We start from the raw sequence: 26,290 nt of genomic DNA on the forward strand, positions 1-26,290 counted from the left end.
AGACATACCAAGACCTTGCTGTGCTCCCAACCCCCAAGTCTCCCATCCTACTACTAGCTACAGCTCCATACACCAGACGCTGCTCCCCAAGCATGGATCTACTGCATACATGAGCCCCACACAAGGGACTGCCAAGTCCTGCATGATCCACTATCCCCAGCATACAGGAGGTGGGAAGAGGGGTTGAAGAAGGTTGTGCTACACAGCCTGAAAGAAGACTGAGCCACGTTGGCGAGAGAAACCCAGTTGGTTTATTTGCAAAGGGCTGATCGCTTGCTTTACATAGAAAAACCCTCTCATTAAAATCCTAGAGAATGAGGAAGAGAAAGAATAAGGGCTGGTCCAAGGGAGAGGAGAGGGTTGGGGGGGTTATACAACACCGATGAGGCTCCCGGGCCTGGGAACATTGGTCCGTGCACAAGCTGAGATCCAGGGACTGAAGAGGGATCTGTGGCAGGAAGGTTCTTCAGGCCTCCATGCAGCGCCTCCTATGGCAGAGGTCCTCGCAGGGGGCCCCGTGGGGGCACCGGGGGTCTCTGAGCTGGTCGCGGAGGCATTGGGACCCGCTGGTAGCCATAAGGCGGTGGCCGCGGGGGGCCGCTGTAGCCGTGGGGGGGCATCAGTGGAGGCGGCCCACGCATCCCATGGTGCGGCATGGGGCCAGGGTGACCTGCGGGGAGAGAGGATGCTGGCATTTAGCCTCAGCTCCAAGCGGAGGCTGTGGGGCAGACAGCCCCCAGAGGGCTTTCCCTTCAAGTCCACTGGCCAGGAACACTGGAGGATACCAGTGAAGCTGGGCCAGCTTACTGCTGCAGCCAAGGGGAGGCAGGCAGAGCCAAGAATAATGGACACTTGCTAATGAACCTCCTCGTCTCTCTGGCAACAGGAAGGGGCATAGCCCAGTTCAACCAATGGGACAGCTGGGCAGGGATCTACCTACTACTAATCTGCATATTTAATTGCTTTTCAGTCTTGGGAACAACTTGTCAACAAATATGTCAAGGGCAAACACTATGACCTAGGTGAATAACTTTTCTGAAAAACACCGCCCCCCCTGGAAGACACAGACCAATGGACACAAGCTAGTCAAGGAAAAGTTTTGGCTGGACATAAGGAAAAACTTCTTTTCTGTACGGATAACTAGAACCTGGAACACTTCCAGCAGACATGGTCTTTAAGAGGAGGCTGGACAAATACTTCATTGAGCTCGTTTGAGCCCAATTACCTCCCGCCCATGGCAGGGGACCTGACCGGACTTGATAATCTTATAGGTCCCTTCCAATCCTTCCTTCTAACTCTGCGTAAGCCCATCTCCCCATTTCCACTTGTGGATAGGGGGCAAAATGAAGCAACGTGACCAAGGTCCCACAATAAGTCAGTGTCAGAGGCAGGAAGCGAATTCAGGAGTCCCATTTCTCCCCCTCTACCATGCCTGTACTTACCCATGGGGGACCCAAAGTGTGGTCCACGGGGCGGCATGCCCATAGGTGGGGGCCCCGGGTGCGGCATGCCAGGTGGTGGGCGCGGTGGCGGCTGCCCGCCAGAGCCTGGGGGTCCCGGGTGGTGCTGGCCCATGCCAGGAGGTCCATGATGCACCTGCATTGGCGGCATTCCTGGGGAGGAGACAGAGTGAGACCCTCATGGGCTCTAAGACCCACTCAAATGGAAGCTGTGATCAGGGCAGCTGCACGGCAGACCTGGCTAGGGGCACTGAACAACCACAGCTCCTGCCCGATTCCCCCAGCCTGCCAGGGGCAGGACTGGAAGTAGAAGGGACGCTCAGATCCACTAGCCCAGAGATCCCAGGAGGAAGAGACCAGCCAACTCCCACCTGGTCTCGAGCCCCATAACTGAGCTGGGCTGAGGCCTCCAAATACAGATCCAATGCCCCCATGGTACGGAGATGCCTTTACATCCTTCAGACTTGCTCTGCCCTCATCAATAACCTGCACCCCATTTCTCTGCTGGACCCATCCAGCACAGTTTCCCTCCCTACATACAGCAGACTCGAGAGCTGTATCCTGGCTGATGGACTGGGGACACTGCTAACAAACTCCCCCATCTTCCCGGCAGCAGGGAGGGGCATGGCCCAATCAAACCACCTAGGCAGCTAGGAGGGGAATCTACCAGGCAAAAAATTGCCTATTTGCTTGCTTTTCAACCTAGATCCCTTCCCCTTCCTCCACCCCAACCCCACACCCACAATCTTTTTAGCAGAAGCCTGGACACCCAGGCATACCGCTATGGGGGGGGGGAAACCATTTACCGCATGTAATTGCCTACTTCGAAGGCCCCAAAGCTGGTGTGTAATTGGAGGTGACAGCTGCCATCTGGTCACCCGCAGCCCATTCCCAGATCGCACACAAAGCCTCTTAACCAGGCGGAAAGGGAGAGGGCTGGGGGTGTGCAAGGGCGAGGCTGAGAACTGGAGTGGGGGAAAACCAAGGCATGTAAGCCATTTTGAAGGTTTTCAGATCAACCGTCCTTAACTGGCTGCCCCTGGAGGGATCCAAGAGCATAAAAAGGGGTAGGAAGACAAGGGCAGTGTTCAGCCTAGGCCTTTGGCTTCCTGGGACCATGGCTGCAGGTGCAAACACCATCTGTGCTCAAGGCACCCATTTCAACCAGAAACAAAGGTCAGGAGATCTGGCAAGAGATCCTGAACCGAGGGCCCAATCCCACCTGAGGGAGGCAGGGGGTGCCAGGCCCCCAGGCCCAATCCCAGTGTGGGTGGCCAGATGGGGGCAGTGCCAGGCTCCCAGGGACCAATCCCTAACATTCACATTCAGTCCAAGCCACGAAGCATCCAGCTGATGAAAGGCAGCTATTGCCAAAAGAAAGCAGGCGATTTAAAAATTAAGGCTCAGCAATGAGACGCATTGATCCAGACCACTCCACCCTGGCTTCCCTGCTCAGACATCTCCCACTCTAACTGAAGAGCAGGATTATTAACACCCTCATTAATAAAATCACTAAGCACTTACTCTTGCATGGGAATTTTGTCTTGAGCAGGGCTCAGTGAATCAGGCAGGAAGCCAGTGTCACTGTGCCCATTTTACAGAAAAGGGAAACCAAGTCACGTGGCATTAGTGCCCAGTCCAGCGCTCTGCCCACTAGCCCAAACTGTCCCCAACACCTACCTGGGTGATGCATCCCACCCGGTGGGAAGGGATGTGGATGTGGTGGGTGTCCTCCACTGGGTGCAGCTCCAGATGGTGGGCCAGGGGCACCAGCACCTGGTGGCATGGGCGGAGGGGGCATGGCAGGAGGCATTCCTGGGGGCATGGCTCCAGGGGGTGGCACCGGTGGGGGGAACGAGCCAGGGGGTGGGATGCCTGAGGGAGCAAAAGATCCGTGAGAACGCTTCCCCCCCGCAAATCATCACCCCACAGGCCTGCATGCTGTAGCCCCGCCTTTCCCAGCCATGCAAGAGCCAATGGCATGGCTCAGGGGAGCAAGGCATCCCAGTGACGGGCCAATCAACTTGGGGATGGAAAGCCTTGCGTTGATTGGTCCAGTACAAGAGATAACTGGTCTCAGAGTAGGTGACATGGCCAACTTCCCCGGGGGGCAGGCCGCGTTCCTTCCCAAGTGGGGTCAAGAACCAGGCTTGAAACCCCGGTGGCCCAAGCACAGCAAGGGGCTTGCGTTTTGAGCCCCCAGAGCTGTTCTGGGCCCCGCACATAGGCAAGACCCTGGCCAACGAATGTGCCAACCCAGAGCAACAGGTACGCTTGCCACATCCTTCCCTGTGGTCCAGCAAAGCCCTGGCATTGCTTCAATACCAACCCAGAGAGCAACAGCCCGTGAAAGACCCAGCCACCAACAAAGCCAAACCCCCCACTGTGGGCACAGCACAGAGATCCCCTCACCTGGTGGTGTGACCCCAGGACCCAGGGATGTGACAACCGGGGTGGGCACAGATGGCGGAGGAGGAGCATCTGCAAACAGCTGATGGGGCCGGTCAGCCTGCGAGAGAGGGTTTTGAGCGGCGAGGAGGCGCTCAGCTGCTGATCCGTGACGCTCCCCCTTGGAGTCCTTCTTGAAGGCGTAGGAGACAGTGATGGGGCGGTTGCAGAGGTACTGCCCATTCATGGCCTCAATGGCGGCGTCCGAGGCGTCAAAGCTGGCGAAGTTGATGAAGGCGTAGCCCTTGGAGTTGCCTGTGTCAGGGTCCCGCATGATCTTGGGTGTCTGCAGGATGACGCCGAAGGCGCTGAAGGTGTCATACAGCAGCTTCTCGTCGATCTCCGGGTCCAGATTGCCGATGAAGATGTTGGCACCCACATCCAGGTTCTTGTTGTGTGCCGAGGCCTTGTTCACTCGGATGGGCTTCCCGTACAGCTTGATCATGTTCATGATCTTGATGGCGTAGTCGGCATCCTCCTCACTGAGGAACTCCACAAAGCCGTAGCCTGCAACACATCACGATTCACTGGGAAGGGATGCAGCTCTTGGGACGCAATTGAACCCCTCTCCCTGTTCTCTGCTTCCTCACGACCCCTGGCCTCATCAGCGCCAGACCCTGCTTCCTCTGCGTTTCTCTCTCCTGTTGGCTCATCTGGAAGTGACCCCTTCACACCTACCCCTACCCCAACTGCTGATGGGAGACCTTCTCTGCTCCACCTGGCACTCAGATCCACCTCAGCGCATGTATATATGATCATATAACCCAGGGATCTTTTTTTTCCCAAGTTCTCTCGCAACCAGCTTCTACCACGAGCTCTGATAAGTTGTATCAGTTTAACTCAGTGGGGGGAAACCTTTGTGGCAGACTAATTTGAGCGCAACCCGAGGGATGCACCTGCTGCTGCACTAAAGCACTAAGAGAACTGAAACGCGCAATACATATGTAGCCTCGAAGCTTTCTGGGCCACCGTTTCCGTTAGTCCTCAGAGCCGTCCTTCTGCCTGGCAGCTCAGGGCCCTATTCTCTGAGCACGGGTGTGTTATCACCATAGATCTCACTTCTAAAGCACCGTTTACTCCCTGCTCCAGCAACATGGAAGATGACTAGGAAGACAAGGTCCTTGAAAGCCTTTCCCTAGTAGTGGGGGCTGACCCACACAAGAACTGCCAGTTACTGGGCGAGGCCACAGGCCCACTTTTCCCTGTCTCCCATCACACAGCAGCAGAGCGCAGACGCTGAAAGGAAGAGCGACCTAGGTCCGATCAGGATTCTCCCCCCGTTCCTCTCTCCCTTGCTGCCTCCAGCTTTTAAAGCCCAGGTTTTACTACGATGTAGATTTCTCACCTTGGTGCTGGCCCGTGACCCGGTCTTTGGGCATATGCGTATTGACCACTGGGCCAGCCTGGAGGAAGAGCTCCCACAGCAGCGGCTCGCTGACCTTCTCGTCCAGGCCGCCGACGTAGACGGTGGCATCTTGACAGGGAGAGACGAAGAAAGGGATGTCAGTCACGGGCTTGAACAGGGGAAGGGACCAGGGCCGAGTCCTGGGGGCTCAGAGCATGACAGCAAGGGCAAAACCTTCCCCACTCCATGACGCAAACCCCAGACCCTTGCTGTGGAGAAATTTGGGACCAGCAAGGCCACGTTCAAGAAGGGGGCGGCTTACGGAACCATCCTGGTGCTGCATTAACTGGGCTGGATGGACCCACTGGGACATTGCTGATGTCTCCGAAGACCGAGAAGGGGGGTCAGTGCACGGCAACCCCCCCACCGGCAGCACGGATGGGCACGATGCAGGGTCCTCATGCAAACCCCCCCAGTCCGCCCCAAGCAGGGGGGAAACCCCTGCCTGCCCCTTTGGGGCGAGGGGCCTTGGCCCGGCCCGGCCTGCAGCAGCGCCCGCGCTCTGGGGGCTTAAAACCCCGACACGTGGACCTGGCCCGGGGGCGCCCCCATCACAGCAGCCGCCAGCGCCCAGGAAGGGACAGGCCCGGCCCGGGGGTCGCACCCTGGTTCCGCTCCGAGATAGGCCCAGCCGCCATCTCCTCCGCGTTGAGCCGCCACCGCCGCTAGGCGACCTCCGACCTTTCACCTCGTCCCCTCCCGCCACCACTTCCGGTTCCCGTCTAAGCCGGAAGTGCTCTCCTAAGCGGCTATGTTGGAATCGGGCGGAAGCTGCCCTCCGCGCGCGGGTCGGCCATGTTGGAGCCGGGCGGAAGCGGCTTGTGAAGGCCTGTGAGCCGCTGCTAATGTTAACGCTTGGTGGGACACGCTGGTAATAATAACGGTAGGGCCTAGGCTTACTGCCAATAAATAGTACAGCATCCATTTTGCAGGTGAACAAACTGAGGCCTGGATAAAGGAAGAGACTTGCCCAGGGGCAGAGCAGCTGCTGGGTTTCAAACCTAGCACAATTCCCAAATTTACCCCCGGCTTGCTAGGTGAGCCCTTGCAGGGCTGCTCTGTGCCTTGGTTTCCCCATCTATAAGAGGAAATGCTGATAGCAGCTGCTGAGTGAAGTACTTTGATATCTACCAGGCACATTAGTTAGGGGTATCAATCATTAATGCTACTTGTAATGATTAACTGGCAGATAATACCCTCAAATCGGAGGCTTGTGGGATTTGGCACCACATGGGATGTTGAGGTGATTTCACCCGGCCTTGCGAACGGCCCCCAGAGACAGCAGCCTCTTGTGCAACCTTTTGGGGTGAACTGGGACATCTTCAAACATGCCACCACAACCCATAGCTTTAAAAATACTGTGTTTATTGGGCTCTTAAATAGAAACATCACTACAAAAATATACAGACTAGAAAAAAACAGAATGCCCTTCGCTGGGATAGCTATGCACCTCCTACCTTGCGTCACGGGGGCTGTGGGATACAAACTCCTCAGCCACCCAAAAACTTTTTAAGAAGTAGTCAAAGGAGTTGCTTCAAGGGAGAGCCCAGGCCCCCGGCTGTCATCTTTTTAAGGAGCGATGGACACACTCAGCTTTTCCCCCCCAGGCCTCTCATGGGGCTGGAAGGAGTTTTTGAGATGAAGTGGGTGAGGCTCCCCATCCTTTTCAGTCAACCTGCAGTGTTTTCCAAAGCAGCATTGGACTTTCAGCTGTGACTACACCTGCCCATCCTGCAACTCCGCTGCTTTCCCCTGTGAGAAGTTCGATCCTTGCACCGACCCTTTTCTAACCCATGAAATTAAAGGGATCCTTTCTATTAAGCAAAATGGATGGCGAGAAGCACGTGCATGTGCATGCACCATGAATAAGCTCATCCAAGTATAGTTTCCCATTCTGCCTGAAGTGCTTCAAGCCCAATGGAAACCCATCTGCTGGTTACCAATTATAGCTAAAGCTATTTTTAAAAAAATAAAATACGAATAGCTTTAAACAAAACGTATGTTACCGATAACTGTGCCAGGGCCTTGAAAAAAAAATCCTACAACAGAAACACCTAATCAGCAGTGAGGTTGTTTCTCCCTCCCCTCCCCAGCTGCAAATTTTATAGGTTTAGAAAGAGATCCCAAAGTGGGGAGGAGCGTACCGGCCCTGAGCTACCATCAGCAATGTCTGCACATGTTGAAGTGGGGGAGCTGCTGGGAGTTTGGAAGGACCTGAAAGACTCCAGCAAGTTTCCCATGTGGGGGCCTCCCCTGTATCCTAGTAGCAAGGGCCCAAATCCACCCTGCTGGGCAGATTCCCCTTGCTGGGCTGTGAAGCTCCCAGACAGGATGAGCTTTTGGAGAAGGCCCAGTTCAACGGAGGGGTTAGGAAGATCCCCAGGCATAAACCTTCACCAATCCCATCAAGCTTGTAAGTGCAGAGAGCAAGTGATAACACAGGGCTGAGTCTGATCCTGGCCACGGCAGCCAGAGCGGATGTCCCGGATCCAGCCCAGCCAATGCAACAGCCTGATGTGCAGCTGATGCAGCGGGGCCCGGAGCTCAAGGAAGAGAGTCTGCAAGAGATGGTCGCACAATCCCAGATCCAGCTGCTGTCCCTCTGCAAGAAAGCAGCAGCTGCAACCTGCGCTGGGGGGGTGGGGTGTTGTTATGTACACGCAACATTTTTTGCTCTTTCATGTACTGCAACTGTATGTTTGCATGAGCAGGATTTCCGGACGCTTTAAAAGTCTTTCTTGTGCATTACAGTAAAACTCCTCTGGGTCTTCAAAAGTGCTTCTGGAGGTAGCAGGATTACAGCAAAGAGCACGCCCCCCTCCCTAACCTACTCCCTTGTGCACAGCAGTTTACAATGCATCTGAGCCCCTAGGACAGGGAAGAGAGGGGTCTTCCAGTCCCCCCACCCCAAAGATTCCTCATTAGTGCTTTCTTTGAGGGGTCCAGCTGGGAAAACCCAGCAGAAACAGCCTGGCTTGGTGGGTGGAAGGTGCTGCAAGCCCACCCACAATCCGCAGGGAAGGGACAGCTAACTAGCAGCAGGGCAGGGCTCCTCCACAGACCTGAGCCAGGACGACCGTGGGTCTGGGGGCCCAGGGGAGAGCTCCATCTTTAGGGCTTGCTCTGGGGATGCTGGTCCCCTCTGCCACGTTGCTGGGAGATGCCCAGTCACCAGGACAACCGGGCAACATATCTGCGACCCCCGAGTAGATGCCAAGGGCTGGGCAAAGTTCCAGGCCTGGGACTGAAAATCCAGCAGTATCCAGGTGCCCATCTCCAAGATGAGCTGCCCACAGCAGCCTGTGGGCACTGCCCTCATTGCCAACACCCAGGTGGACAGGTCTGAATGCCAGGGAAGTCGGTCGTGTGAGTCCAGCCGCTGCCTGACATCCTCTCCCAGCAGTGGTCACCATCAGCGGGATGGGGAAAGGGGGCTTCCTGCCTCCTCTGACTCCGCAGGGCTGGGTGGAGCTGTGGCCCTCCAGTGCCCATCGTTCAGACACTCTTGAAGCAGCTCCAGCTCCTCGGTGAGGCCAGAGAGCGTTGGGGGGAAGAGGCCGTGCTGAGCAGGGGGGAAAAGAAGCAGAGGCATGGGGTCAGGGCAGGCATCTGGGGTACTGGCTGGCTTAGTGCCATCAGCTAGTGCATGGAGAGGCTGGAACAGCCAGAGCCCAGATCCAACTCCCTGGGCACCTGACAAGGGCCAGCCCGATTTATGCCTCATTGGGCTGCACCCAGGGGCTGATGAAAAATGTTGCTGTAGCGCACTCGGTGCCATACGTAGCCCCCATCCTGAAGATGCTGCAGGGGAATGTGGGGAGTCCCACTGGATACTAAGGCTTCCAGTTCCCTTCTCCACTATTCCCCTCTCCACCCTAGATCCAGCCCCCTGGCCCACACCACCCTGTTGCAATGAGGGCAAATGGTTTGAATCAACACCGAGGGGCAAAGGGACTTGACTGAGGTTACAGGAGGTGGCACTGAGCTGCCCCGAGCCCAGCCTGGGTCTTACCTGCCGCTCGGGGCTCCCACGGAGGTAGCATCGTCTCCAGAGCTGGATTGCCGGCCCCACGCAGGCTGGCACCAGGACCTCCCCAAGCAAGGCAGGGTAGCTGCTGGGCCAGCCCTGCTGGTCGCTGAGGCTGTCTGAAGATGGCACACGCCATGGGCCCTTCTTGACGAGCGAGCCGTTCTTCCAGGGGAAGAGGTGGGGCTGCGGCGCCAGGGCCCCCCGGGCCAGAAGGAACACAGCCCCAGTCTCAGACAGGGTGGCTTTCAGCTGGAGAGAGGCAGGAGGTGGGCTGGGGCTTTGGGAAGGGGGATGGGGCATAGCAGGGAGCAAAGACACAGCAGGGCTAGAGGGGACTCAAGGCTGAACTCCTGGGTTCCTTCCCCATCCCAACCAGGAGGAAGGCCAAGTTGTCCAGCTCCTTGTCCCTTGTGCTGTGACCATTAGGTTGCCTACCCGCCCACACAGCCCCCACCCAGAGCTGCCTGTAGTGCCCAGCCCCACCCCATACAGAGGCAACTGCACTCACTTTGCTGCAGCCCGGCGGGGCTGTGTGCCCATCACTGGCCCTAGTGTAGACGGTGTTCTGGAACTGCGCCCGCTGCTGGGCGCTGTAGTGCAGTGCCCAGGTCCAGATGGAGGGCAGGCAGGCACCCCCTCCTGCCGGGGCTGAGCAGCTGGCCTGTGGCAGGATCTTTAGGTTGGGGGCGTCCCGCCAGCCATTGACGGGTGTGTACAGCTGGCCGAAGGCCCGGTGCTGGGGGGCAGACAGAGGGGGTGAGGAGAGCACACACAGCCCTTCCCATCAGCCCATAGAGCCCAGAGCTGCTCCCCGCTGCAGACCATTTAAGGGAAACGTCACGTTACCCAGCTCTCCCAGCAGCAGGGAGCAGAACCCCTGTGGGATGAGCAGGGAAAATGAGGCACGAAGCAGTCAGGGGTAGAAGAACCCAGGAGCCCCAGTCCCCTGCTCCAACCCTACTTTTCTCCCAGGAAGCCCAGGTGTCCTCACTCCCATCCCTGGCTTGAACCAGAGGACCCCAATCCCCACCTGCAGCTGAGCAGAGACCCCAGGAGTCCCTGCCCCATCCCCATCCCCTGACCCCATGGCCCCACTCACCTCCCACAGCCAAGGACAGAACCAAGGAGTCCCGACTCCAACCCCTAGACCTGACTCCCCTCCCAAAGCAGAGCAAAGCCAGCTCCCAGGCCCATCCTGAACCCAAGGACTCACCTGGCCCCTACGGCTCCGTTCCCACTGGCAGCTGAAGAGGAAGGTGCTGAAGAAAGGCACATAGCTGCTGTCATGCAGGGCCAGGAGATAGGCCTCGGCAAAGGCAAAGGCGGCTGGGAACTGCCGCAGCAGCTGCCAGGTGCAGTCCAGGAAGAGCTGAAACACTGGAGCCTGCGGAGAGGGGTTAAGCCCCAGTGAGCTGACAGCGAAATGCAACTACTTCTGGGGTGGAACACGGCAACGTACGGACAGCCCCAATGGAGGGAGGAGGGTGGGGGGGTCAGCTGCCATGGCAATGCAGCTGCGTCTGGGGTAGAACACAGCAGCTGGGGACGAGGACAAGTCAAGTGGGGCTGGGATGGGGTCCAAGCCCCAAATCCGAGGGGTCTTCTGGGTCCCTGCCTCACCCAGCCAGCTCCACCCCCTGCCCCCAGCTCCAGGCCCAGGGCACCTGGGAGCCAGTGGGAACAGGCTCCATGATGCCCCCCCCGCTGGTTGCCCCTGGGCTCACCTCGCCTCGGTCACCGTCCCGGCAGAGGTTGAGGCGCTGGGCAAAGGGATGTCCGGCTGCCACCCACTCCCGCTGCACCAGGTTCTGGAAGCCCAGCTGGGTGCGAGCGTGGGGGTCAGCCAGCAGCTGCACCAGCGAGGCCACCAGGCAGTTGAGGTCTCGGTCATCTGACTCTGTGGGGGCAGCACAGGGTGAGGGGGGCTGGGCAGCGCGGCCTGGGGACCCCAGCGAGCAGTGGGGGAGTCTCTACCTTGCAGCACAACAGAGCAGCGCCTCTCTGCCAGCAGCACAGCCACATCGCTAGCCTTCCTCACGCAGGCCCTGCAAGGGGATGGGGTGGCTAGCAGAGCTGGGGGCACTGGGGGTTGGAAAACTAGGGTCATGGCCACATGCGAGCCTGGCCTGGGCACTAGGAGAGGACATCTTGGGGGCAGGGAGGGACAGCTCTCACCTGACATGGTCCAGCCAGCGGGTCCCCTCCAGCGCAGACAGCCACTTCTCATCGGCCACGGCAGGGTCTGGAAGGCAGCCAGGCAGGGGGACAGAGATGGACTCCTCCAGCAGCCACCCCAGCCATGAGTGGGAATGACCCTCCCCACTCCACAGGTGGCAGCAGCGGAGTAAGAGAACATGACCAAGTCCCCCAAGGGGGTCTGTGGCAGGGAAGGAGCAGAGCGACACCAGGTCTCCCGAGTCCCATCCACCCTTTGCAGAGATGGATGAGATCTGCCTGAGCAGGAAAACTGAGGCAAGGAGCCAGCTCCCGGCTCAGCCAACATCCGTGGAAGAAGAGCCCGGCTCTCAGCTCCTAGGAGACACAGGGCAGGGGAAGCTCCTCACCGGGCAGGCAGAGGGTGCGGAGCCGCACATGGGCCAACTGGATCTCGGTGGGGCTGGGCAAGTCGGCCACCGTGTCCACGACCACGCATCGCGCGTGCCCAGCCAGCAGCAGTGCCTCCACCGCCCTGCAGAGACACATGGGGCATAAGATGGGTGCCACTGGCCCCCCTAAGCCAGGCTGGGGCCTCAGCATGGCATCCCACCCCCACCATCACAGCCCCATATCCCCACGTCCGTGGCTCCTACCTCGTGTCCTCCTTCTCAGGGTCTGAGGCAGCGTGGAAGCTCGCAGCGCGCAGCAGGTCACTCCCCCCAGGGTGCCGCCAGCAGAGCCTCTGCAAGGCAGGGCAGACACAGGGGGGCAAAATCCACGTCAGGCTGCTCCCCCCACCCCTGCATCCCCATCCCCTTCCTCCACCTCGAAGCCAGAGCTCTTCCCTTCCCCCAGCTGGTTCAGGCTGGGGAGGGTCACCCTGGATGATGGGAGGAGGTCACTCACTGGGATGCGTCGCTGGTTGAAGTGGGCAAAAGCTCGTTTGAGTTCGTTGTCCAGCAGCTGGCTGGGCACCCAGAGGTACCGGGGCAGGCTATGGGCACGACGCGGGAAAGACAGCTCAGACCCTCCCCACAACCCCCCCGCAACCCTCTATCCCAGGATTCGGCCTTCGGTATCCTCCTTCCCTCCCGAGAGTTTGATCTCAGCCTGGTCCCACCCCAACCTGGCTTTCCAGGCACTTTAAGCCCATCACAGCACAAAACCCCCAAGCATCCAGGGCAGAAGCAGAAGCTTTCCATTGCCCCTACACATCTCAGTCCCCGGGGCTAGGAACGAGGGCTGTGGAGAACAGGAAACCCACGCATCTGGTCCCTCCAATGCCCTGGACCCCTTGGGGATTTGGGGAGGTCTCCTGCATTTTCTAGTGGAGACGGGGTGAGAAAGATCCTGCCCGCCCCACACCCCCGCTCACCTGGTGGCCATGTCGAAGCGCTCGTTGGCCACACTGACCCGCCAGCCTGCGGGCCCCAGGCGCCGCAGCTCCTGCTCCCAGTCCTGGAGGCTCTCGAAGAGCAGCGTGGGCGCCGGATCTTCCTCCTCCTCAGGGCTCCGCTGGGCGTTCTCTGCAAGCCGAAGCCCCTTCAGCATGGTGCCCACAGGGCCCACTGCCCTCCCGGCCAGGCACGGGATCACTTACCCAGGTTCCTCAGCTGGGTTGGGTCGGACCAGGCTGCCACATCCCTGTCACTCTCCTGGGCCCGAGCGATGGCCATCGTCACCTGGGAGGCGGCAGCCATGAGCGGGGCTGGGGCAGGGCTACCAGGAGCATCTTTCCCCCCTGGGCAGCACCCCATGCCCCCCGGCTCTAAGTCTGAGCACTGCTGAGGGGAATTGGGGGTCCTGGCACAGCCCAAATCCCCCGGTCCTTTGTGATTCAGGCACTAGGATGATTTCATAGACATTCGGGCTGGAAGGGACCTCGGAAGATCATTGAGTCCAGCCCCCAACTCCAGGGGCAGGAAGTCAGCAAGGATCATAGGATCCCAGCGAGATAAGCATCCAAATGTGCCTTGAAAGTGTTCAAAGTGGGTGCTTGAACCACCTCCAGCGGCCGTCTGTCAGTCTGTTCCAGACCGTGGGGCTCAGACAGTGAAGAAGTTTCATAGTAGCTAGAGTCGGAAGGGACCTAGGTAGATCATCTAGTCCGACCCCCTGCCTTAGCAGGAAAGAGCACCGGGGTCAGATGACCCCGGCAAGGTGCTCATCTAACTTCCTTTTAAAAATCCCCAGGCTAGGAGCCTGCACCACTTCCCCTGGAAGCCGGTTCCAGGCCCTAGCCGCCCTGACTGTGAAGTAGCGCCTCCTAATATCTAATCTAAACTTACCCTCCGCCAGTTTGTGACGGTTATTCCTGGTCACTCCTGGCAGCGCACGGGGGAACAGGGACTCCCCCAATACCTGCTGATCCCCCCTGACCAGTTTGTAGCAGGCCACAAGGTCCCCCCTTAACCTTCTCTTGTGGAGGCTAAACAGGTTCAGGTCCCGTAGCCTCTCCTCATAAGGCCTGCCCTGCTGACCCCTGATCATACGAGTGGCCCTCCTCTGAACTCTTTCCATATTGTCCACGTCCCTCTTGAAGTGTGGCGCCCAGAACTGGACGCAGTACTCCAGCTGCGGCCTGACCAGTGCCGCATAGAGGGGGAGGATCACCTCCCTGGACCTGCTCGAGATGCATCTGTGAATGCATGACAGGGTACGGTTGGCCTTCTTGACTGCCTCCCCACACTGCCGGCCCACGTTCATCGTGGAGTCAATGACGACTCCAAGGTCCTTTTCCGTCTCCGTGCTGGCAAGAGGGGAGTTCCCCAACCTGTAAGTGTGGTGCCGGTTCTTCCTCCCCATGTGCAACACCTTGCACTTATCAGTGTTAAACCCCATCCTATTCTCATCCGCCCACCGTTGCAACCTGTCAAGGTCAGCTTGTAGCCTATTGCACCCTTCTAGTGCACCCACATCCCCCCACATCTTAGTGTCATCAGCAAACTTGAACAGGGTGCTTTCTACCCCGTCATCCAAGTCGCTGATGAAGATGTTGACCGAGCCCTGCGGAACCCCACTGCCCACGTCCTTCCAGGTCGAGAAGAACCCATCCGCTACCACCCTCTGGGTGCGGCCCTCCAACCAGTTGGCGACCCATTTGACTGTGTAGGCATCGACACCACAGTCTCCCAGCTTTTTGATGAGGACAGGGTGAGAGACAGTGTCGAAAGCCTTCCGGAAGTCCAAAAAGACTGCATCCACAGCAACCCCTGCGTCTAATGATTTGGTGACCTGATCGTAAAAGGCCACCAGGTTGGTCTGACAAGACCTGCCACTGATGAACCCATGTTGGTTGCCCCTGAGCATGCATTCCCCCGCAAGGCCCTCCTGGATGTGTGCCAGGATAATTTTTTCAAAGAGCTTACCCGGGATTGAGGTAAGACTAACTGGCCTGTAATTTCCCGGGTCCTCTTTTTTTCCCTTTTTGAAGATAGGGACCACATTGGCCCTCTTCCAGTCCTCCGGCACCTCGCCAAAGCACCACGAGTGCTCATAGAGCCGCGCCAGGGGTCCCGCAATGACCTCGGCCAGTTCCTGTAGAACCCTAGGGTGAAGATCGTCCGGACCAGCGGACTTGAACACGTCAAGCCTCTCCAGAAGTACCCTAACTAACTCCTCGCTAACCCCTGGCCCAGGCGTGTCTCTCCTGGGGCCCGAGGGGGGCCCAGCAGGGAGGTGGCTGAACTGGTCCCTACTTAGGAAGACAGAGGCAAAGAAATCGTTAAATATGTTAGCTTTGTCATCTGGCGTGATGACTAAGTTGCCCATCGTGTCCTGCAGGGGCCCCACATTACCCGGGACCCTCTTTTTACCCCCTATGTATTTGAAGAAGGACTTCTTATTGTCCTTAATCCGGGAAGCTAGTCCTATCTCCATCTCTGCCTTGGCCCTCCTGACTGCCCCCCTACATCCTCGGGCGACTGTAACATAGTCCTTCTTGGTGATGACCCCATCTCTCCATTGGGTGTATGCCTCCCTTTTAGCAAGGAGACATTCCCGGATGCTCTTAGTGAGCCATGGGGGTTTATGTGCCCTCCTGCTCCCTTTGACCCTTGTTGGGATTATCTCCCTTTGGGCATGGAGGATCGTCTCCTTAAGGAGCAACCACTCACCTTCGACATCTGATTCCCTTCCCCTCTGGGTCCTCAGCGCTTCCCCAACGATCCTCCTTAGCTTGTTGAAGTCAGCCCTCCTAAAGTCTAGGGCTGTTGCCTTGCTGCAGCCCTTTGCCACCTTACGCTGGATGGTGAATTCCAGCAAGCGATGATCACTGTCTCCCAGGTGGCCCATCACCCGCAGCCCCCTCACCAGGTCATCACCCGTGGCCAGCACCAGGTCCAACAAGGCGTCTCCCCTGGTGGGACTGTGCACCTCCTGGGTTAGATGGAGGTCCTGCACTCTGGCTAAGAACCTTATGTCCAGCCTGAATCAGTCACAGAGGAGTTTGTGACCATTCGATCTTGTCATCCCTTGGGGCGCTCTGGGGAACAGATGTTCCCCCAGATCCTGATGAGCACCTCTGATAAACTCATAGGTGGCCACCAAATCACCCCTGAACCTGCGCTTTTCCGGGCTGAAGAGTCCCATGGCTCTCAGCCTGTCATCATAAGGTCTGTTTTCCTGACCTCTGATCATGTGCGTGGCTCTCCCCTGGACTCTCTGATGCTTCTCCACCCCGCTTCTGAATTGTGGAGCCCACAACTGGATGCAGTACTCCAGTCGCGGGATCCCCAAGGCCAAGTACAAGGGGAGAATGACATACTGGGATTTGCTTGAGAAACATCTATGGATGCAAGCCAGCATTTTGCTTGCTTTACTAGCTGCAGCATGACACTGAACACTCATGTTTCTCTTGTGATGAACCATGACCCTCAAGTCCCTTTCATCTGTAGTGCTAGCCAGCGTAGCACTGCCGAGTAGGGCTGTGGGAGGCTTCAGACAGAGCTTCGGATCCGGAGAAGCTTTGGATGCTTCGGGGTCCAAAGCAGCACATCTGGGTCAAGGCACTGCCTCAATTTGGCTTCCTGAAGAGCTTTGGAGCCGCAAAGGAGATCCAGCCATAGGGTATAATGGGGAAACAATAAAATATTTATAACTTTGTTGTTTTTTGTCCAATTTGGATGAACTTTTCAGGGGTGGTAGACTCTGCAGAGAGGATGAGGCCTGCCAACTTTCAAGAAAATCGGTGCAGGGGTTTGGGGGGGAACTGCCCCTCAAGCTGCAGACAAGCACAACTGGTACCATGGGTGCTGTGGGACTGGCTGGCTGTCCTGGGGCCGGGGGGGACACACTGCTGCCGGCCGGCTGCGAAGCTGCTGTGTTCCCGGTTACCAACCAATCAGTCATGATTCACTCAGGGACCAGGGACTCAATACATAGGACCCAGCTACTACATAGCGACTTAAGAGACAGTCTTTGCACCAGTTTTGTCTGTCAGCAGCTCGGGGTGCAGGGCCCCAGGACCCCCCTGCACCGATCTCCTCCACAGCTGGCAGGCGCCACAGCAGGGGCCACCACCCCTGCAGCTGTCACCCCGCTGCGCCTTAGCACACCCAGCGTCACCCATGGCACCAGTTGTGCTTGTCTGCAGCTTGAGGGGCAGTTCCCCCCAATCCCCTGCACTGACCTTCTTGACACTTGGCAGGATTTGTGGCCTCATTACGAGCCACCAGCCTGGCAGTTTTCACCCCCCTATGGTGCGACACACAGTCGTGACATGAGTTTGGATTTCAAAAATTTGGGGTACAGTTCCCCCCCAACGCCTGCACCAATCTTCTTGAAACGTAGCAGATTTCATTCTCTCAGCAGAGGCTACCACTCCTGCATGTTTCATCCAAATCGGACAAAAAACAACAAAGTTATAGATCTTCCATTGATTCCCCATTATACCCTATGGCCGGATCTCCAAGGCGGCTCTGAAGTGTCAGCCGGGTTGCGACAGAAACCTGGTGCGGAGATCCCCATCGCATTGCATTGCCGACATCCGAAGTGGCCAGACTGGCCAGATTGGATCACTGCCGACCCTATATGGATGCTGCAGGTTTTTCCTCCCAAGGTGGAGAACCTTGCATTTTTCGGTGTTAAACACCGTCAGGTTCTCGTCCGCCCATTTCATGTGCCTGTCCAGGTCAGCCTGGATCACCCGCCTGTCTTCTGGCGTGGATGCTTTACCCCAGAGTTTGGTGTCATCAGCAAACTTGACCAGTCCACTTCTGACATCAATGTCTATATCACTGATGATGTTAAACAGTATAGGCCCCAAGACAGAGCCTTGAGGGACGCCACTTGTCTCAACGTGCCATGACGATTGACTTTCATCAACCACCAGCCTCTGGGTCCAACCACAGAGCCAGTCCCCCAGCCAGCGGATCGTGGTGAGGTGGAGGCCACAACTGGCCAGTTTTGCCAAGAGGTGATCATGGGATACCAGATCAAAGGCTTTTTTAAAGTCAAGATATACAACATCAATCTCTTCTCCCTTGTCCAGGTGATAGGTCACCTGGTCGTAGAAGGAAATGAGATCGGTCAAGCAAGACCTACCCGCAACAAACCCGTGCTGGCTATCCCTCAGGATGTTGGCATCGGGCAGTCCATTAAGGATGGCCTCTCTGATAATCTTTTCCAAGACCTTCCCTGGGATAGAGGTCAGGCTGATGGGCCTGTAGTTAGCCGGATCCACTCTCCTCCCTTTCTTGAAGATAGGCACCACATTGGCCTTCTTCCAGTCTTCGGGCACTACACCAGAGCGCCAGGAGCTCTCAAAATCTGTGCCAGGGGCTGAGCTATGACGCTCGCCAGCTCCTTGGGTACCCTGGGGTGTAACCCATCAGGGCCGGCTGACTTGAAGGTATCCAGCCTGTCAAGGTGTTCCTTCATGAGGCCAGCACTGATGGAGGGTAAGGGATCTCCCTCACCCAGACATCCCTGATCCAAAGTGGGCAGGGCTGTCCCATGGGACTGGTGAAAAACTGATGCAAAGTACCCATTTAGCAAGTTTGCTTTTTCATGGGCATCAGTTGTCGGTTGTCCCATCTGGTTTAGCAGGGGTCCAATGATCCCTGCCAGGGACTGTATGGGATCTTGTATGGGATCAGCTGGTACCAACCCCTCAGGGCTGGGCGATCCCCAAGATGCTAAAAGGAAATCCAGCCCTCCCCATTTGAGAACTAAGGGAAACTGAGGCAGGGAGAGGCCAGCAGCACGAGGAACAGCACCCAGGAGTCTTGGCTCCCCGACTCCAACCACCCAGCTCCTGCTCCCCTTCTCGACCTAAGAACTCAGGAGTCTGGGCCCCCAGCCCCTGACACCAACCTAATCCTCCTCCACTTGCTGTAACCAGTGACCCCAGCTGCCTTTTGCCTCCCACCACACAGGAATATGAGGATCTGACCTGCAGCGCATGGGCAGCGGGGTCCCTGCCTGCTGCAGGGGCGCGAGGGAGGGTCGGACTCACCCGGAAGGCGCCTGGCTCCAGCCCACTCTCGGGGAAGCGGAAATGCAGCACACGGAAGTCCCTGCAGTACAGGACCAGCTCCTCGGGCACAAACTTGAGGCTGGAACTGGCTGTCAGCACCTTGGCCTTGGACACGCTGCTGGCTGCGGCAGAGAAGCTGGGTCAGGGGCTTGAACTGGGGGGCTCAGCCCCCAGATGCAGAAAGCACTCCCAGGGCAGAGGGTAGCAGGGATGCCCCATCACCTCCAGCCCCAGTGAGGGGCCCGGGGGCAAACTGCCCCATGCCACTCCCTGCAACCCCCCACAACTGCATACCCCAGGCCTCTTTACCTGCTACAAGCTTCCCAATGCAAGGTAGGGCCACGTCGTATTCACTGTGCAGGAAGGAGCAGCGGGGATGTGCCTGCAGCCAGGAGCAGCCAGGTCAGGGGAGGGACAGGCTATACCCCCCCACACCCCACTCGGCCATGATCTGGGCACATAGTGGGATTAGCTGCTGGCTGGCATGGATGGGGACCCCCCCAGCTTCCCTAGCACCCACCTTGGCCCCAGGGGGCACGTCTGGCACAAAAGCAACCCTCCGGTTGGTGCAGAACAGGGTACCCAGGACGGAGTCGAACCTGAGGCTGGCACCGAGGCTCCTTCGCACGCCGGGTGCCGCTTCCAGCACGAACTCGCCTGGAACCAGGACATAGCATCAGGAGCCAGCAGGGACCCAGCCCTGGATCCCCTGGGAGGGGATGCGGGTCCTTCCCAGCCCAGTTTCTGCAGGGCCCAAGCCGGCCCGAGTTCGGCTACAGACAAGACCCACTCCCCAGGCCAGATGGGGTCTGCCCCCACCCTCACCATACCTGGGATCCCAGGGAAAGCCTGGCAGGGCCTGTTCCTCTTGGCATTGGCACTGGAGAACTTTGGACCCCTGGGCTGCTGGTGGGGGAGAAAGAGGCTAGGGTTAGTGGGGTTTAATCCTGCCCTTCCCAGGATAGAGCTGGCAATGACCAGGAGGTTCTGGAGGGCCATGGGGAGGTCCGTGCCTCACTTTCCCCAAAGCATGCTTCCACCCTCCTTAGTGAAGCAGGCTGAGGTCTGCAGGCTCACAGTGCAGAGAGTCGACCTGATGGCTGTGGGAATGGTGCGGGGTGCTGACACTCAGGGCACCGGGTGGTCTGGAAACAGGGCTGGGAGCCAGCTCACTGCCCTCTCCCTCCCCCAGATCTAGCCTCGCTGCCTGATTCCCTTCTGTCCCTGCTGGCAAGTCACTTTGGCCTCTGATGCAGTCTGTGAGTGGGGAAACAGGCCTGATGCATGCTAACCATTATACCACACAGCTGCATCATCTGGGGACGGGGCAGGGGCCGACTTATGCAGCCCCATGTGCAGCCCCCGATCTGGGGAGCAGCTACAAGGCCGCAGATGGGGATGCATGGATCAGCAGGCTCCAGACATATGTGGCGCTGCCACCAGCTCAGCCCCCCAAGTGACCCCTGCTCCCAGGTCCAGTTTCTCCTCACATCGAGGCAGGGCTGAAACCAGTGGGAATGGGCTTGTGTTCCCATATCCAGTATGAGATGGACTGTACAGGGGAAACCCCCTCCCTTCTCACCCTGATCTCATCCATGCCCCAGTCCCATGGGCTATCTGTGTCACCTGCCAGCCTCCACCCCAGAAGCAGCTGCATTTCACCAGCCCTATCTATCTTGCTGTAACTACTGGGGACCCCAGCAAAGATCAGAGCCCTGCTGTCCATGCACGGTGCAAAGGGAGACGATTCTCCTCCCTTTAGGGCTGTGAAACAGGGCTGCCAAGCAGCTGGGGATGAGCAAGCTGCTGTATACACAGCAGGGCTCTTCTACGCTACACCCATCCAACCACAAAGCTGCCCCTTTGCCCCCTGTTCCCACCCATGGGGCCACTCCTGGTACTCGAGGCTGGGAACAGATGCACCACATAGACTGACAACATCAGCGAGGCACAAACTTGCTCAAGCACGAGCTCCTTTATCTGATGCAGTGGCACAGCATAACGTGGTCACACCAGCACGAGGGGGATTCATACACGGGGCAGATCCAGAAGGGTGCAGTCTCATCTCACTTGGATTCCTGACCCACCCAAACTTGAAACCTAGAGCCTGGCAGGGGCAGCAATGGAGTCACTTGACTTTGTAGTTTATTATAATCTATACTACATATAATCTATTATAATCTATACTATAATACATAATATAGCTATTGTCATCTGTATTATAATACCTAATTCTCTCTCTCTCATATATGTATAAAATAAAATCTATATCATAATACATAATACTATAGTATCTATCTATCTATCTATCTCGGGTATTATGCAGTTATGTACTCCCCTCTCCAATTGAAGGCAATGTCAGCAAGGCAGGTGCGCTGTGAGGTGACACTGCCTGCTGCAGTTTCCCTCCTTCCCCTATAGAGTCAGGCTTAGGCACATGATAAAACTTAACTATTTAATAAGATAAGGAAATCATAATATAAGCATATGTACACAAAATATAGGAACTATAAGCAATTTATTCACATACCTATATAGGTACTGATGGGAGATCAAGAGGTCAGACAAGGGTCTCATTAACTTATACTCTAATGAGAGGTAAGGCTTATAAAGCATAAGGTGCAGGCTCCAAAATATGAGGCACAGGATTTACAAGATATAAGACGCAGAGCAAAGCATGCCCAAATTTAGATTCCCAAGAAAACAAAAGGATAGCTCATGTTACCCTGATGCAATAACAGTGCCTCAAGGATAAGCAGCAGCAAAAGTTTCGCTGTGCCTTACTGGCCCCAGTAACCCTCTCTGAATTGCTCACAAAGGGGACCTCACAACTGGGAGTCCTCCCCTTCGGGGCTTCCCCTCCAGCTGCTGGCCACAAACAACGGGGGAAATCCCTCCTCCTCTGTGGGAAACCCTTTCTCGGGTAACTCAGGAACAAGGCTCTCCTGTTCCTGGGCTGAGACGTCTCCTTCCTCAGCAGGGGTCCTCAGTTTCTCGAGGCCCTTCCAGCCTTGGGCCCTCTCTGGGCCCTGTGCACTATCCCATGCACCAACAGCCCTGGCTCGTGTGTCATGTGGCTGTAGGGTTTCGGTCCACTCCTGGACCCTCCATGCACCGCCTGTGCACCGTGTACCTGGCCCTGCACCAAGGGTTGGGGACCCAAGCTGCCTCGTGCAGCTCTGGGGGCTCAGTCTGTTCTGGACCCCCCGTGCACCAGGATGCCTGGCCTCATGCTGGGGTTGGAGCCTGCAGCTCCCAGGGTCTTGGTCCCTCCCAGACCCTCCAGACACCGGCTGTGCACTGACCCCACACGGCCTCGCGGCGGGGCTGCGGGATACGTCCGCTTGCTGCTCCCCGTCCAACCAGCCGTCTCCACTCTGTCCTGCTGGCCAGCTCTCCTTTGTCCCTCCATGCAGCTGCCCAGGCACCGGGCACTTGCCCTTTTACTCCCTCCAGAGGCTCCACCCCCAGATTGCAAATGGACCAATCGGAGAGCGAGGGGGGTTAGTCTCCTCTCAGGTCCAGCTCTTCACCTCCCCCTGGGTAGGAAGGGGGCAAGCCTCTCCCCTGCCATCACCTGATTGGTGGGAACGCCCCACCAATCGCTTGGAGCCCTTCCAAGCTGGGCTGCTGCCAGCCAGCCTCTATACTGTAATACATACTATCCCAATCTATTTCAATCTACACTATAATATAGAATACTATATATAATATATATATATAAATAATCTATTATAATCTACTTGATTCCTTCTCAATTCTTCATTCGATGGGACTTAAGGATGCTCTCTCCTCCTCCCCCGCCTAAGCACCTTGACTTCCCACTAATCAAGCTCTCCTCTCTTCTGTTGTCTGCTCCTGGCAACGCAGCTGCCATGTCACAGCCCTGCAGACTGCTTTGAACTCCAAGCTGCCAACGCCAGCTCAGGTGTGGAAGCCTTGACTCAGGCAAACGTTAACCAGGGAGTAGAAAAAGCTTTCAGCCATGCACCGGAGGCCCTGCCAAGCCAGCTACATTTTGTTTTACAAACCTGAAAGGAGATGCACCTTGAATCCTAATGATTGCCGGATACAAGAACTAAAAACCTCCCAAAGCAATCAGGACTCGCGGCAGAGGTGATCTCTTTTATTAGACCGACTACATTTTTGCAAAAAAAAAAAAAAAAAAATCTTTAGTAGCAAAAATCTAGTTGGCCTAATAAAAAAGATCACCTCTACCACAAGTCCTGATTGCTTTTTCCTCTAGACCAAAACAGCTACAACCTAAAAACCTTCCCAGTACTTTTTGCCTAATTTATGGCAGGTTTTTATTATTTGTTTGGGTTTTTTTGCACATGTGCCAATAAAGTTATATTGCTTTTGGCTTCAATCTTAAGCTGAATAACATGGCCCCAGCCCCCTTGTGTGTTAGTAAAGCTTCTGGTCCCTTTTCATATGGAGAAAAATGTGTGTTGTGGGATGTTGCACCCCCCTTTTCAAAATCCTAGGTACGCTCATGCTGGTGCCCAGAAACCAGCATGTTCCAGTTATCCCAGTTCTCATAGCACGCATCCGTGCCACAGAAAAGCTTGCCAGAAAAGTCCTGGCCCGGTGGGTCTGCAATCCAGGCTGGTCTGTGCCAAATGCCACCCCCAGCTCTGCATTTTCTGAGGATGTATCAAAACCCAGCAGGCGGCAGGCCAGATCCACGTGGCTCCCGACAGTGGGGCGATCTCCAGGGGTCGTTTGGAGCGTCCCGGGGACGCGGGCGGGGAGGAAAGGGAGCCCAGGTCTGGGTTGACCTCCTCGTTCTGCCCCCCCCCCCAGCCGCTTTCCCAGCGAGGCCCGGGCTGGGCTGGCTTTGGGGAAGCCGTTCCCTGCAAATAACATCATCGGTCCCCCTTCTCTCTGCCTCTTGCCTTCCACTCCCACCCACAGGCATCTCAGGGCTGGACAGGACCCGCTGAGGTCCCATCTAGTCCAGCGCCTGCCAGGCGCCAGGATCAGCCCTGTCCAAGCGTCTGTACAGCACCTGGCGCAGAGGAACCCCCTTGCCCACCCACGTCTGCACGCGGGTCGAGCCCCCCCGCGGCCCTGCTTCGAGCAGGCGGCTCAGCGCCGCGGGGGCCCCGACCCCCCGCACGGGGGCGCCGCCGGCGCTTCTGCCCCCCGCCGCAGCGCTCGTGCGCGGGCCGCGCCTCGCCTCCGAGCGGCACCCAGCGGGGAGCGGAGCCCGACGAGGCGCCGGGGCAATGACGCGCCGTCTCCTGGCGCCGGCCACAGAAACGGGGGGTGCGGGGCGGCACTGGAGGGGGTCACCTTGCAAGCGCCAGCACCCGGGCCGGGGAGCCGGATCCCGGGGGGGGGGGTGACAGGCTGCGGCCACGCCGGGCCGAGGGGGGCTCCCTGCAGGGGAGGGGGCAGCACCCGCACTCACCCCCGCGCCCGGCTCCTGCTGCCGGACCTTGAAGGAGCTCTTGGCGGTGGGCAGCATCGTCCCATGCCCGGAGCGGGACGCGCGGCGACCCCGGCCGGGCGCTGCGCTCCGGCGGCGGCTGCTGCGGCTGCGGCTGCGCGGCGGGGGGCGGGGCGGGGCGGGGCCGCGCGGCTCCCACCTGGCCGCGGGCTGGGACGCAGTGCAGCCTAGTGGGTGCGGGGGGGCTCGTGGGGCCCCGCGGGAGTGCAGCCTAGTGGGTGCGGGGGGGCCTCGTGGCGCCCCGCGGGAGTGCAGCCTAGTGAGTGCGGGGGGGCCTCGTGGCGCCCCACGGGAGTGCAGCCTAGTGAGTGCGGGGGGGGGGGCTTGTGGCGCCCCGCGGGAGTGCAGCCTAGTGGGTGCGGGGGGGGGCTCGTGGGGCCCCGCGGGAGTGCAGCCTAGTGGGTGCGGGGGGGCTCGTGGGGCCCCGCGGGAGTGCAGCCTAGTGGGTGCGGGGGGGCCTCGTGGCGCCCCGCGGGAGTGCAGCCTAGTGAGTGCGGGGGGGGTGGCGCCCCACGGGAGTGCAGCCTAGTGAGTGCGGGGGGGGGGGCTTGTGGCGCCCCGCGGGAGTGCAGCCTAGTGGGTGCGGGGGGGGGGCCCCGCGGGAGTGCAGCCTAGTGGGTGCGGGGGGGCTCGTGGGGCCCCGCGGGAGTGCAGCCTAGTGGGTGCGGGGGGGCCTCGTGGCGCCCCGCGGGAGTGCAGCCTAGTGAGTGCGGGGGGGGGGGCTCGTGGGGCCCCGCGGGAGTGCAGCCTAGTGGGTGCGGGGGGGGGGGGCTCGTGGGGCCCCGCGGGAGTGCAGCCTAGTGGGTGCGGGGGGGGGTGCTCGTGGGGCCCCGCGGGAGTGCAGCCTGGCCCTAGGACACATGCCAATAAAGTTGCATGGGTTTTGGGCTTTGCTCTGAAGCGAACACCGTCGCCCCAGGCCTCTCGCGTCTTAGGAAAGCTTCTGGTCCCTTTTCACATGGAGAAAACCATGTGCTGCAGGATGTTGCACCCCCACTGTTTCGGAGTCCTAGGTGGGGCCAGCTGGGAGCGGCCCCACGGCCGAGCTCCTGGTCTCGTGGCGACCCGCGCCGCAGCGCAGCCTGTGAGAAAGGGGGGTGAGGGCCCGGGGTCCCTGCAGGGCAGTGGAGTGGAGGGGTCAGAAGAGGGGCCGGGCCAGGGCAGGACAGGACTGCTGGGCTCCATTCACACCCACGGGTGCCCCCCGGCAAGTCTCTCCTCCCACCACACCAACCCCAGGATCTGGCCTGGAGACCACCCCCCACCTGGCTCAGCCCCGGCCCAGCTCCGATCCCAACCCGCAGCCCCCGGGGACTCTTCCCCCTCCTGCCTTCCTCAGAGTAGACTCTTCCCCCTCCTGTCTTCCTTGTGCCCAGGGCTGGGGGGCTGCCAGCTGTGCTGTGCACTATCCTCCCCCCAGCTCCAGACTCCCTCCCCTGGCCGCTCACTTCCATGGACTTGGCCCTTGGCCTTGCAGCTACCTTTGGACCCTGCTGCAGAGAGGGAAGGGCCCAGGAGCTAAGGGCAGAGAAGGGGCAGGTGGCTCCACAACTCAGCAGGCTCCGGGCCCTGCCCCAGCCCCATTTGCCCAAAGGCCAATTTAGCTGCGGCAAAGCCAGGGGTGTTTCAGCTCCAGCAGGAGCAGTTTTAGCCACTGCCCAATTATGGGTTGAAACATGTCATTATGGGTGCAGAGGGGCGGTGGCGGAGAGGGCAGCACAGTGCCTGCCTATGTGTTATGTACACATGGGGGTGGGTGTGTACACATGTGCAAGTGTGTGAGTATTTAATGCATAGATGTCTGTCTGCATGCAGGCACATTAATGCATGCTGTGCACACGCATGCATATTGGTGCAT

At 58.3% G+C, this 26,290-nt stretch overlaps 2 protein-coding genes across 4 annotated transcripts; both read right to left on the bottom strand.

The window, feature by feature from the left end:
* Positions 1 to 228: 228 nt before the first annotated feature.
* SF3B4 (splicing factor 3b subunit 4) lies at positions 229 to 6,033 on the bottom strand. The gene is made up of 6 exons (XM_090054380.1): positions 5,918 to 6,033; positions 5,254 to 5,382; positions 3,873 to 4,415; positions 3,141 to 3,335; positions 1,443 to 1,613; positions 229 to 670 (listed from the first exon to the last, which is right to left on the bottom strand). Exons 1-6 carry the CDS (start codon positions 5,949 to 5,951, stop codon positions 489 to 491), a joined length of 1,254 nt encoding a protein of 417 aa, XP_089910506.1. The 5' UTR covers positions 5,952 to 6,033; the 3' UTR covers positions 229 to 488.
* A 628-nt stretch (positions 6,034 to 6,661) lies between these two features.
* On the bottom strand, positions 6,662 to 24,523 carry MTMR11 (myotubularin related protein 11). Of its 3 annotated transcripts, none has more exons than XM_090053346.1 (17): positions 24,394 to 24,523; positions 19,808 to 19,883; positions 19,498 to 19,634; positions 19,287 to 19,359; positions 18,957 to 19,099; positions 13,101 to 13,182; positions 12,876 to 13,026; positions 12,407 to 12,494; positions 12,154 to 12,242; positions 11,908 to 12,032; positions 11,519 to 11,585; positions 11,318 to 11,388; positions 11,068 to 11,240; positions 10,557 to 10,727; positions 9,852 to 10,079; positions 9,326 to 9,592; positions 6,662 to 8,875 (listed from the first exon to the last, which is right to left on the bottom strand). In XM_090053346.1, exons 1-17 carry the CDS (start codon positions 24,448 to 24,450, stop codon positions 8,726 to 8,728), a joined length of 2,148 nt encoding a protein of 715 aa, XP_089909472.1. In that variant the 5' UTR covers positions 24,451 to 24,523; the 3' UTR covers positions 6,662 to 8,725. The 3 variants fall into 3 exon arrangements, with proteins under 3 accessions (XP_089909472.1, XP_089909473.1, XP_089909474.1); XM_090053347.1 differs by having other exon boundaries at positions 19,808 to 19,880; positions 24,394 to 24,519; XM_090053348.1 differs by lacking the exon at positions 6,662 to 8,875 and having other exon boundaries at positions 9,421 to 9,620.
* Positions 24,524 to 26,290: the final 1,767 nt, after the last annotated feature.

This window comes from Crocodylus siamensis, chromosome 6 (genome assembly GCF_052110815.1).
Source record: "Crocodylus siamensis isolate JL-2025a chromosome 6, ASM5211081v1, whole genome shotgun sequence".
Lineage (NCBI taxonomy): Eukaryota > Metazoa > Chordata > Crocodylia > Crocodylidae > Crocodylus > Crocodylus siamensis.

Excerpts from the sequence above, each read along its gene's own strand:
- SF3B4 (XM_090054380.1), bottom strand. The coding sequence starts at position 5,951 with ATGGCGGCTGGGCCTATCTCGGAGCGGAACCAGG. Across the intron at positions 4,416-5,253 it reads GGTCACGGGCCAGCACCAAG|GCTACGGCTTTGTGGAGTTC; the intron begins GTGAGAAATCTA and ends GATGTGTTGCAG. Across the intron at positions 3,336-3,872 it reads TCCTGGGGTCACACCACCAG|GCATCCCACCCCCTGGCTCG; the intron begins GTGAGGGGATCT and ends TTGCTCCCTCAG.
- MTMR11 (XM_090053346.1), bottom strand. The coding sequence starts at position 24,450 with ATGCTGCCCACCGCCAAGAGCTCCTTCAAGGTCCGGCAGCAGGAGCCG. Across the intron at positions 13,183-18,956 it reads TGGAGCCAGGCGCCTTCCGG|GTGACGATGGCCATCGCTCG; the intron begins GTGAGTCCGACC and ends GCCGCCTCCCAG. Across the intron at positions 10,080-10,556 it reads AACGGAGCCGTAGGGGCCAG|CACCGGGCCTTCGGCCAGCT; the intron begins GTGAGTCCTTGG and ends TCTGCCCCCCAG.